The 12,454-nt window shown below is 41.1% G+C and overlaps 1 protein-coding gene across 1 annotated transcript in view; it reads left to right on the top strand.

Annotated features, from left to right (window-relative positions):
- LOC126456672 (brain-specific angiogenesis inhibitor 1-associated protein 2) overlaps window positions 1-12,454 on the top strand; it is a 628,716-nt gene that overhangs the window by 527,599 nt on the left and 88,663 nt on the right. Inside the window, exons 7-8 of the mRNA XM_050092414.1 lie at window positions 6,398-6,592; window positions 11,425-11,632. Of these exons, the coding sequence (XP_049948371.1) occupies window positions 6,398-6,592; window positions 11,425-11,632 (403 nt within the window). The remainder of the gene's footprint in view (window positions 1-6,397; window positions 6,593-11,424; window positions 11,633-12,454) is intronic.

Here is a 12,454-nt window from a genome sequence, read left to right as displayed (position 1 = left end):
CAGCAAAAGTCCACCACCATCAGACACATCTGAAGTGGCATTTTTCAACAGCGAAGAACTGCTATATTTACTACTTGTTACAAACACATTTGATCATCACGCTCGCTAACTACAGTCCACCTATGCCAGCTGTTCCCATTCTCCAAACGAAATTTCTCTTACGGGATCCTCCCCATCTAGTAAACTTTAGATATAGCATCGAAGGGCAGTCCGTTCAATTGAGGCATACGCCACAGCTGTGCTGAAGTTGGCTCTACAATTACTTCAGTAAATGAACGAACAATTCCTTTCGTGCCTTACTGTCAACCACTTCCACCGTATACTTCGGCTAAGATGGATCCACGATGTATGTAACATGTCACGCAAACTTAAACACATATACAAATGTACACAGTGCGTTTTGAGTGCTTCTGTGAGTGCTATGTATGCGAAAGCACCCACATGCACAACATGCTTCTTAACTGCAAATGTGTATAATTTGCTGCAGTTTATCCTCCATAACGACAACATGGAATGAGAGACTAATACACAGTGGAACACCTTTTATAACAAAATTTTTTGACGCTATGTAAATGTACAGCGGCAACGGCCTTGCCGCAGTGCCTATACCGCTTACCGCGAGCTCACCGAAGTTAAGCGCTGTCGGGCGTGGTCGGCACTTGGATGGGTGACCACCCGTGCCGCCATGCGCTGTTGTCATTTTTCTGGGTGCACTCAGCCTCGTGATGCCAATTGAGGAGCTACTCGACCGAATAGTAGCGGCTTCGGTCAAGAATACCATAACGACCGGCAGAGCGTTGTGCTGACCCCATTCCCCTCCTATCCGCATCCTCCACTGAGGATGACACGGCGGTCGGATGGTCCCGGTAGGCCACTCGTGGCTTGACCACGGAGTGCTATGTAAATGTACAGCTTCCATTTCTGTATTTGTAATGTCAAATAAAATTTCCTTCCTCAAATATTTTTTCATAAATTATTATAGGAGATTTGTTAAAAGTATAGGGCATTATGATGAAGACCAGAAGATGGCAGTTACAAGTTCGAAACCGATTGTCAACAATGAAGACTAGTTTATACGATCTTGACTATTGAAAGATTTTTCCCAAGCAAAACATAGATCGCTCCCCCTACGTTCACAGTATGAGAATATTCAGCCTTCGTCCAGTTTTCCTTTGGACTCCACTGATGGAATCATCGCCTAGCGGCCCCAGGCAGATGATGGCTGTGCTTTCACGCCACGAAGGAGGAAAATAATCAGCCATGGTGCGCAGGGAATAGAAGTAAGTACTAGGGACCACCTGTGGGCACGACAACATTTTGGTGTTCTCCCTCTCTTGGCCTGATCCGCTCTAACACTCACGCAGTCGTTCGCCTTCTTAGTTACGTGTTTGTATTGATTTTATATCTTTCTACTGTTCAGTTTCGAGATATGCAAACTAAGAGTATCTTTCATTGTGTTAAATTTAAAAGTCTGTCTTAAAGGATGACCCTGTCACTCATAAATATCCCCCTAGCGAGATGTATAGAGCACAAATTATAGAAAACATGGACGGTTGCCCAATAAGAGTATCTTTCAGCATGAACTTATCTAATAGAGTGTTCTCAATATAGTAGTCTCAACGTATTAGCTGCAATAAAAATTGTCAATATAACAGCTTTTGGCGGTATGAAGATGTCATTTCTGAACAATTTGCCAGCTGTGGACCACTACCTGCAAAAAATATTCTTGACAGAAGAATGTGTGCCTGGGAATCTTCGCAGTCTCACAAGGCAAGAAATCAAATGAGATTTTATTGCAGAGTTAGAGAGCATATAAGATAAACCTAATTTGTCAGAATGCGGACTAAATGTTCAAAGTTCGCGTATATGTTTAAAAGACATCCACAGGAAATGAAATTCCACTAGTGGAAGTGAGAAACCCTGTACTGGGGTCTTCTGGTGAAGCCATCTGGAGGCGGTGGGTGTCAAACACTGTCCACCTCGAGATTTTAAAATAGAAGTGCAAAATAACGCTGTCTGGTCTCCTAGAAGGATGTACTTTGTTATTGTGTTCTGTAGTAAGTCAGTATAACTGAAGGACTGGGGCTACAAAAGTGTGGTCAACAGAGATATCAGAAAAGTAACAAGCTTGACCTACATCTGTTGTTTGTGAACTTTTTGCCGCAAACACGACAACGGAATAAGCGTCGGTTGTCTCCTTGCATTACTCGATGAGCCACATTTTCTTCAGGTTACCGATGAAACCTGATAACAGAAGACTGGAAGGGATCAGCTAGCGAGCCATACTTACAGCATGAGCCAGAAGACACACAATCCCAAATTTTAAAAAAAGTAGTCTTTTAAGAAACTAAGTTTATTACCGCGATAATGTTTCTCTCGACAACGGATGACCTTGTGGGAGATGCACAGTAATTGATATCCAAACACTTGCCCACCGTTTTGATTCAGTGTAGAGTTAGTTGTGTTTTTCTCAGTCTGAACGTGTGTTCAACCTTGAAAGTAACTTCAAATAGCAAAAATCTCAGGAAGACTCTAGGGTAACTTTTCCTGGAACAAGGTTGCCTAACAAACCAATGATAGCCGCTTGTCTCAGAAAAGCTAGTAGCGTGAATGTATGTGGACATTCCTGACGACTTTCGACGTTAAGTGAGACCCAACTGGAAAATATTCGCGCATCTTTGCTACTTTAACCAAGGACGTCGACGCGGAAACTGTCAGTAAACTGGAATGTCTTACGGAAGTGTTTGTACAACCACAAAGAAGCAAACTCTGTCCGTAATGCATTCACGTTGTACATGAAATTCGAGAACAGTGGAAAAAGACTACATAACTGTGAATTTTATTTGCGTTTTATTCGGAGCGGTGTTTCGGTGTTGGACTATGTTTTCTACTCTGATGAAGAAAAGATTCATCTAAGTAACTATGTAAACAGCCAGGACGACAGAGTTTGGAGTTCAGAAAACCCTTTCACTCTCTATGGGACCCGAATGCATTCACAGAGGGTTGGAGTTGGTGGGCTGAACGTTACCAAAACATTATCATGCAATACTCAGAGTTGCTAGAGCCTGATGAACGACATTGTTGGATGCAGTAATTTGGTGCAACAGTGTTGAGGGCGAGTAGCAGAATGATAATGTTGCTTGAGTTCGATGGGGGACACATCATTTCAATGACCTATGGCGCCAACAACCATAGATTTATCTCTCCACACACTTTTCTGTTTGGAAACATCTGAAGAACTATGTCTATGAGAAAAATCCTCACACAATCGACCAACTGAAGCACAACATCGATAACGTAACAATCTGGATAAGTATAGCGACCATCCAAAAAGTAGCAGCCAACGTCAAGAAACGTATTGAAATGTGTGTAGCAGCATATGGAGGATATTTCCAGCATCTATTGTGGGAAAATACCTATTGCAAATGAGTACATTTTAAGTATATTAATAAAGATTTGAATTTTTTAAATTTCAGGTTGCATAACGTTTGGCCCAAGCTGTGTAAGTAACGTTGTAATAAAGTCAACAACATGAGTAAAAATGCGAAATCGATATAAATGAGTTAATAAACTGAGAAACTGAAGAATGAAATACTCACAGGAAAAATTTAACCTGCCTACAGGAAGTGTAAAGTAACTAAGCAAACGTAGCGAATAAAGGTGTTTATGTACATCGCTAATTTATGTATAACGCGTAGCTGAGCAGCAGCGGAGAAGATTGATGCGTAAGAAATTTTTATTTATGTTTTAGAACCGTTCGTCGCCTTCAGATGTCAATGTAATTGAGACATGCGAGTAATTTTAACCAGTCACTCTATATTCCCTGTAAGCGTTTCGGAGGATTACATTTGTATCATCACATAGTTTTATTTAAAAAAGGCATAACATAGACGTTTCTATGGGCATCCCGTGACCGCTGGATTAACATCACATTGGGTACCAGAAAAACTTTGTTACTTAAAATTTCAATAAAATCACCCGATGAAGTAGTAATATACATCGAAAAGCGTAGTGGCATTATAAATAAAGTGACTAAATACAGTTATTTGTATCTATCAGTTCATATTAACAGGAGTAACTGTTATGCTTAATATAAAACGTTTTCAATCAGAGCTCAAGTTAACTTTAATAATAAACAATAAATTTCAGTTTGTCATTCATTTCCTTAATTGTGGAAATTACTGTGCCTCTCATAGAGCACTTTATTACATTAAAGATAAATGTTATCAAATGATGTGAATCATTTTCGCAACAGCCACACGAGTCTTCATAACCAGACGGCATTTCATTAGAGTAAAGCAATAAAATTCCTATTGTTTCGTTTTCTATGTATTTTAAAGGTACTGTGAATTCTCACCTGTAAAAAAAAAATATATTGATGCCTTCGTTATTGTTACATTTTATACAAATTACTTATGCAATCGTAAATCAAAATTTCATTTTCGTATATATTTTCACTAGATAGTTGGTTGATGCTTTAAAGGAGATTCTATAACTATCACAAGTTAGAAGTAGACTTCAAAAACTGGCACAAACAATAAATGAAAAGTGGTAAAGCAGGAATGGCTAGAGTAGTAACATGCTTTACTATAACAAAGAAGAGTTATTTGAAGAAAATACACTGTGGTGTATACACATCAGGAGCTTAGATGGAAAGCTAGTATTAGACTAGGAAGAGAAGGCTGAAAGGTAGAAGAGAGCAGAGAGGGACTATATAAAGGAAAGAAAATTAATTACAGTATTACGGAAAGGGAAGAGGATGTGGATGAAGATGGGATGGGAATGCTATACTACGAGACGAGTTTGACACAACGCTAGAAGACCTTAGTCGAAACAAAAGATTTGAAATGGGTGACTTACCCAAGTAATTACTAATATAGGTGGTGAATCAATTATGACTAAACTAATCGAACTGACATCTAGTCTTTATGAGACAGATGAAATATCCTCGGGTTTAAAGGGGAGTGTAATAATCTCAATTCCGAAGAAGGCAGTTTCTGACAGATACTTCCGGTTTAATAAAAAATGCAAACAAATAACACAAATTACGTACACCATAGTAGTACATGCAGAAGTTAATCCTGAGGAGAATCAATTGGATTCCGGAGAAATGTAGGAATTCGTGAGGTAATATTGACCCTACGATTTGTCTTAGAAGACAGGTTGAAGGCTCGCGGTCCTACATTTATAGCATTTGGAGATTTATAAGAAGATTTCGCAATGATAACTGCATTGCCTGTTTGAAGTTATTAGTTATCTGGAAAAAAACACAAGGAGTGAAGGATTATCTACAACCTGCAAAGAAATCAGACTGTAGTTACGATTCGAAAGGCACGAAACAAAGAGAGTGGTTGACAAGTGAATGAAATAAGTCGTAACTCATCCTACACGATATTCAGTCTGTACGAAGAACAAGCGGTAAGGGAAACCAAGAAGAATTATTGAAAAGGAATTAATGTTCAGAGAGGATAAAGGAATTCGCTGAGATTTGCCGACGACGTGATTCTGTGAGAGAGAGCAAAGGAATTGAAAGATTGGATCTAATATGGGCAATGTCTTCGAAATATTCTATAAGATGTATATAAATGAAAGTAAAATATGGGCAATGGAAAGTAGCCGAAATTTATTAGCCGATATTGAAGGAATTAATCAGGATATCAGCTGTCGAAATATGATACAGTGAACTGTACGTAGAATTTCTTGTCTGCCCGCCACACTGCCAGAAGAATATGTATGATCAGTGTTTTTGGATTTTATCTTCAACGTCAACTACTACAGCCAACTAGACTGTTTATATCAAGAGGCCGGCCGCTGTGGCCGAGCGGTTCTAGGCCTTTCAGTCCGGAACCACGCGGCTGCTACGGTCGCAGGTTCAAATCCTGCCTCGGGCATGGATGCGTGTGCTGTCCTTGGGTTAGTTAGGTTTACGTAGTTCTATGGGACTGACGATCTTAGATGTTAAGTCCCATAGTGCTTAGAGCCATTTGAACCATTTACATCAAGAACTCGATATTTATGGGAAAACTTGATTAGAAGAAAGGATCAGTTAATGGCACATATTCTGAGACATCAAAGAATCGTCAGTTTCAAAAAAGAGGTGGAAGAACGGGCGAGGGGGTGGGGCATAAAATTGCGAAACGAGACAGAGACTTAGCTGCAGTAAGTAAAGTCGGTTGGCTGTAAGTTGTGAAGAGATGAAGAGGCTTGCACAGGATAGACCAGCGTGAACAGCTACAGCAAAATTCGTCTTCCGACTGAAGATAATAGCAACAAGTAAGGTGACGGCAAATTGTATCAATCAGACATCTTTAGCTCAACAATGTTATATGACCGCAATGCCTTTGTGTTCTGTGGTGCGTGATTTAACGTTACTGAAAACAAGGTCCACGTGTTGCAGGCGATGACGCAGGAGCGGAGGCGGTACGGGTTCGTGCTGGAGCGCCAGTGCTCGCTGGCGAAGCACTACCTACTGCACCACACGCAGGGCAAGCAGGCGCTGGAGGAGCGGCTGGACTCGTGGCAGGACGTGGCCCACTCCAGGGAGGCGCTCCCGGAGGGCGTCGAGGCCGTCCTCACCGCCAGGCTCCGACAGGTGAGTGCGACGTGCAAGTAGATGGTTCAGGTGAGGACCACTCCACGTCGGAGGCATCGAAGCCGGAGCACTGCTGTAAGTTGGAGAAATGTTTTCACAACATTTTTTAATACTGTAAGGGCGTCACCCAGCACATGCCTGTCTCACAAGTTCAATCTATTTCTTTCTTTCTAAGACGTTCTTTGTCTTTTGTATTCCAATTCAACCTTGTGACGACTTCGTCGATGTTTTTTCGGCCATCTACTTCCGAGTTTTTCTGTTTCTCGCCTTCCATTATGTGTTTGGTAGTTCATCTTCGGACGTCTTACTGTATTAGCACCCTACGTAAACCACCCCTTCTTCAGCAGTCACACACGTTTTTGATACCACTCCAGTACTTCATGTTTCTTCTAATCCGATACCTGTTATCTGCATCAAATTCGGAGGCAAGTAAAAAAAGAATACTTTTGTTCTTCATGTGGGGTAACTTCAGCTATTAATTAGTAAATGCTAGGGACATGGTCGATTTCGGCTGTGATTGCCTGAGTTTCAATCATTTAAATTTACTCACCTAGTAAGTAGCGTGAATAAAATGTCGCTATGTGTAAGAAGCGTGAAGCGCACTTTAACTGCATCCTGATAGCTACAGGAACCACGCGCACTTTGAATAAGAAAATGCTATCTGACATTCAAATCAACGTAAAAGAGTGGGTCGCCATCAACTCTAGGCTCACGGCAAATAAGAGGTTGCACCGAGTCGGAAAATTACTTAATTTATTCATAAGAAAAACTCACAAAAGAACATTCATGGTAAAGTCACTGATAGAGAATGGGATGTACTTATTCATATGATCCAGGCATTGTTCCCGTGAATCAAATATTGAATAAAGTGAAGAGTGCGCGAACACAGTGCATAAGTGCAGCTTGTAGCAACATTTCTGAAAACAAGATCTGTTCTGGAACATTTGTTTTAAATACAAAAAAGGACATTAATTACTGGACCTGTGAGCATGGAAACGCTGTGGATGGGCTAACAAGCAAAACTAAAAGGTAAATGTCATAGGTAACGGAGACGTAACATCGGTACAAAGGATAAGATTGGAGGCAATATTATTTATTGCTTAAAACATTGAAGTAATGCATCTATAGAACTGCTGTTGTCTGGTAACTAAGTACAATTGCTTCTGAAACGCTATACGTTTCACAGCAGACTCATTTGTCCACGTGGTTCACGGAGACACAATTTCTACCTGCCGTGGCGAAATTTTAGTAACATCAAACCACGCAGTCGCAAACAATTAACATTTTGCAGAGGACACATTTGAATAGACAAAGGATAATGACAGACGGCCAACAAACTCTAATATTAATGCATGTGGATGGTTTTCACCAGACATAAAGTAATGAGACAAAGAAAATTCACTAAGAAGCAAAAATTACCAAGATTCAGAAAAGATCAGAGTGCACACACACGCAGTTGCAGGCACACAGACATTCGCACTGAACCGAGGACGCTTCAACATATACAACACCTTTGTGCTACGTTCTTCTTACGGATCAAAGTCAAGTCTGCATTAGGAATAGGAAATCAATCTTTATAAGATGAAACGCGAGACCAAAACCTAAAAGCTCCCTTCTTCTTATGAGACAACGCCCCACGAGGTTAAGTCAACTCACCCTTCTTCGAAGAGACTTCGGCTGCAGACCTTCCGCGAGCTTGAACCAGACTGACCGTCTCACACACTCCAGCGTTTCCCACGCGACCCCTTTGGCAGGAAAACCCAGAGATGAGGCTTCCGCCACCAACCTAACACCGGTAACTTTCACACAAGGGGAACAAACCTCTTTGCCTATCTGAAAAGTGCAACGCTTGGCCATTCTGTACGACTGCCGCTGATTCTCGGTAGCAGACTAAACCACCGTATAGCAAAATGAAAGACACCCACATTCATTCACTCACGCATGCCAGAGAGTTCTGTATCACTGGAAAGCAAATAAAATGAGAATGAAAAGGAACTACAGGACCCTTTCAATCTTTACACGAGCTGCCGTAGTTATCAAACCCAATAACATGTAGCCATTCTCTCATTATAGCTCCCAATATCCTCCATGGCAGGTGGAAGAAATGACACCAATGTACCCTATTGTAATTAATAGATACAGCATGCTCGCCCAAACGCGAATTTTAAAAATAATAGTTACTGAAATAAAGAAACGGTCGTCGTTCACGCTATTAAGACGTCAAAAAACTCTCGTCCTCACTTAAGTGCTGCCTGACAAATTTATCAAAAGTAACGCAGCACGAAAAGGTACTTGACATGTAGCATTTAACATGTCGGTGTTTCAAAATGACACTTTCTCCACGTATCGCAGGTAAGAGGTTAGTGGTCCCAATACAGTTCTTCACGGGAATAGGGACCACCGCACCTGTACGAGAATATCCTACAGTCTACTGCTTGGTAAGAGGAACGTCAGTTTATAGCTGATCTCTTCTTGTGTTTTGAAGCTATTGGCAGTAGCTGAAGGTGGCAGAAAAACCTGTACCAACACTAAGAGCTCTGATCAGAAGCACACTGCGATACTGCTGGCTGGTGAAACCTGTCCCTATCACTGTACTCGAGGATTAAAAGAGAACAACCAATATTTTTAGTTGTATTTTGTCTTTTTTCATAATCTTGAACTGCATAATGGTGTGGGCAACTTTGCTGGCCGTTTGTCCACCTATTGCACAGCTGAAACAAAAAGATTTTTCATTTTTTAATTTTTATTTATTTCTCATTATTACATTTTTTGTAACTACCAGTCTTTTCTCTATAATATTTCTATTATTTCATCTTCAAAATCTTATTCCACAATTTTCAGCACTGATCATGACATGAAAATGTCAGTCGTACGTTTCAGTCTACGATCGAAAAATATGCTACTAATCTTTAGTACCCTTCTTTAGCACTGGATCTCAGATTCTTTTATTCTCTTCCTTTTCGGTCTTCCTACACTCCATGATTCACTGCCATTCAGTGCTGTTACCGCAACGTACAATCTCTGAAATTTCTTTCTTAATGGCTACATTTGATAGTCGTATAGATGTTTCATCGAGTAATGCTCTCATAGCAAGTGCTAGGCTCCTTCTTAATCTTCCGAACGTCTTCGTGATGCACATTTTGTATCCAAGGTAGCAGAACTCCCTCACTTTATGTACTGCATACTCCCCAGTTTTGTTGTTAAATTTGTCACAAATCTCATTTACGCTGCTCTGCAACTCATTTGTATCACCGTGATTAATTTTTAGTCTGTACTCTGGGGTCCAGAAGGCTATTCATTCCATTCAGCAAGTCGTGTCATACTTCGGGATTTTACAGACGATGGCAATGATACAGCGAAATCTATTGCTGTGAATCATTGTCAGGCCTCTGCGACATCTTGAAGAAGGGCAACCTTTTGTAATTGAAGTATATAGACCATGATTTTGAGGATGTACGTATTGATTCCGTCGCAGCTTCCTGCACATTTAGGAAAGTTCCAGAAAGATACATTATTCGCCATCGCTGTGAGAATTTTCAGCAGACAGTATAGGAATATTTTTCTTCTGGAGTTTCACTTGAATGAATTCACATAAATCACTTCAGTAAATCAGCGGTATCGCATAGTTGATGGAAAAGTTTCTGTCGGGTAGTAACGGCAAGATGAATCTGATGGTGAACACTAACCCATACTAGTTATTAGGGAAACCAGGTATTCGGGAAGGTTATGCAGAAGAAATGCGATTTGGACACTACATTGTAATGAAGTGTTAACAAATTGTAAGCAAATATTTGCTATTAAAAGCAGTCTTGATCACGATTTATTTAGTAAGATAACCGGTTTCGACAACTACTGTGGTCATCTTCAGACCATTTAGTAGGAACCTCTGTCTGCTGGAGAATCACTAGTGTAGTGAGTCTCCAGCAGAAAGAGGTTCCTACTCAATGGTCTGAAGATGACCACAGTAGTGGTCGAAACCGGCATCTTAATAAATGAATAGTGATCATGACTGCTTTTAAGAGTAAATATTTGTAACTCATTGATCACTGTCACTCCCATAATGTATTCAAAAGTAATTTGTAAGCAGTTGTGGATGCAATGACTTGATCGCTTTCCTTGTTGACAAAAGCTGAAAAAATATTTAGTCAACACGATGTACAAAAAATATTTTGTGAGGAAAAGACACTTAACACAATAAACCATTTCAAAGCTCTGTCACAATATGAATTATTGTTCGAATGTGTCTGAAAAGGTGTTACATCCTCTTATGTAATAGTAACTAAGCAATCATTTAGTCGCATATATCAGTAGAGTGACGAACCAAAATTATGGCTTTCGAGGAGTAATTATGTTATGATATTTATCCTTAGGATTCCTTCTTGAATTAAACTTGTAAGTTTTGTTCAGATAATCACAGGAGCCATTTTTAGTGATTTCTTGCCGGGATAGTCGAAACCTGTGTTGTGATTCTTCAATTTTACCAGGCGTGTTTTATGACGAAATAAATCTCGGGTGAACAGCCTGGTATGAGTGTGCATAGGACGCTCTATTTCGGCAATCGACCACGTTGTCATCATCAGGTGCGCTGATGTACTGTACATCAGCGCATCTGATGATGGCAACGTCGTCGATTGCCGTAATATTGTGTCCTATGCACACTCATACCAGGCTGTTCATCCGAGATTTATTTCGTCGAATCCTGTGTTGTTTAATCAGTTTCAAAACTAAAACCGTTTTAGTGGGACTATCTCATCCACATCTGCTGTGGAACGTCCGACACTAAAGATTAATCACCAGATGTACTCAGACTCAATGTTTCAAACTGACCGCAGGTGAGCTTCTGGCCAGAGGACAGTCCGGGAGGCACGGAGGACGACCGGCTGTCGCTGACGTCACAGCTGCGGAAGACCAAGTCGATGGACGCGTCGTGCCTCGACATGCGGTCCATCGGCGAGGCGGTCAACCACAGCCCCATGAAGCCGCTCTCCAGGGCCAAGTCCGACTTCAACCTGGCCGCCTCCACGCACTCGCTCGAGCAAGGTAGGGCCGTGGACTCTGTCACAAAGTGTAAAAACCATCTGTAAACAGACACTTAAACGTTCCTGAAAGATGTGGTTAAAAAGTGCGAAAAAACTATGTAGCTGCTACCTCTACTGATAATAAGTGTGCAAAACTCTCTTGTCTGTTTGAACACGCTAATCTCTAAAACCAGTAGACGGATTTTTATGGGGTTTTAACGGGTAACTTCAGCGTAGCTAAAGACACCGCATACGCCATACTTCATTAAAATCGGATGACGAAAAGAATATACACTACTGGCCATTAAAATTGCTACACCAAGAAGAAATGCAGATGATAAACGGGTATTCAGTGCACAAATATATTATACTGACATGTGATTACATTTTGACGCAATTTGGGTGCATAGATTTTGAGAAAACAGTACCCAGAATAACCACCTCTGGCCGTAATAACGGCCTTGATACGCCTGGGCGTTGAGTCAAACAGAGCTTGAATGGCGTGTACAGGTACAGCTGCCCATGTAGCTTCAATACGATACCACAGTTCATTAAGAGTAGTGACTGGCGTATTGTGACGAGCCAGTTGCTCGGCCACCATTGACCAGACGTTTTCAATTGCTGAGAGATTTGGAGAGTGTGCTGGCCAGCAGCAGTCGAACATTTTCTGTATCCAAAAAGGCCCGTGCAGGACCTGCAACATGCGGTCGTGCATTATCCTGCTGAAATGTAAGGTTTCGCAGGGATCCAATGAAGGGTAGAGCTACGGGTCGTAACCCATCTGAAATGTAACGTCCACTGTTCAACGTGCCGTCAATGCGAACAAGAGGTGACCGAGACGTGT

The sequence above is a fragment of the Schistocerca serialis genome, chromosome 2, assembly GCF_023864345.2.
Source record: "Schistocerca serialis cubense isolate TAMUIC-IGC-003099 chromosome 2, iqSchSeri2.2, whole genome shotgun sequence".
In the NCBI taxonomy this organism is placed as follows: domain Eukaryota; kingdom Metazoa; phylum Arthropoda; class Insecta; order Orthoptera; family Acrididae; genus Schistocerca; species Schistocerca serialis.
Note: the sequence above shows the minus strand (reverse complement) of the source record. Positions and strands in the feature narration are given on the sequence as shown.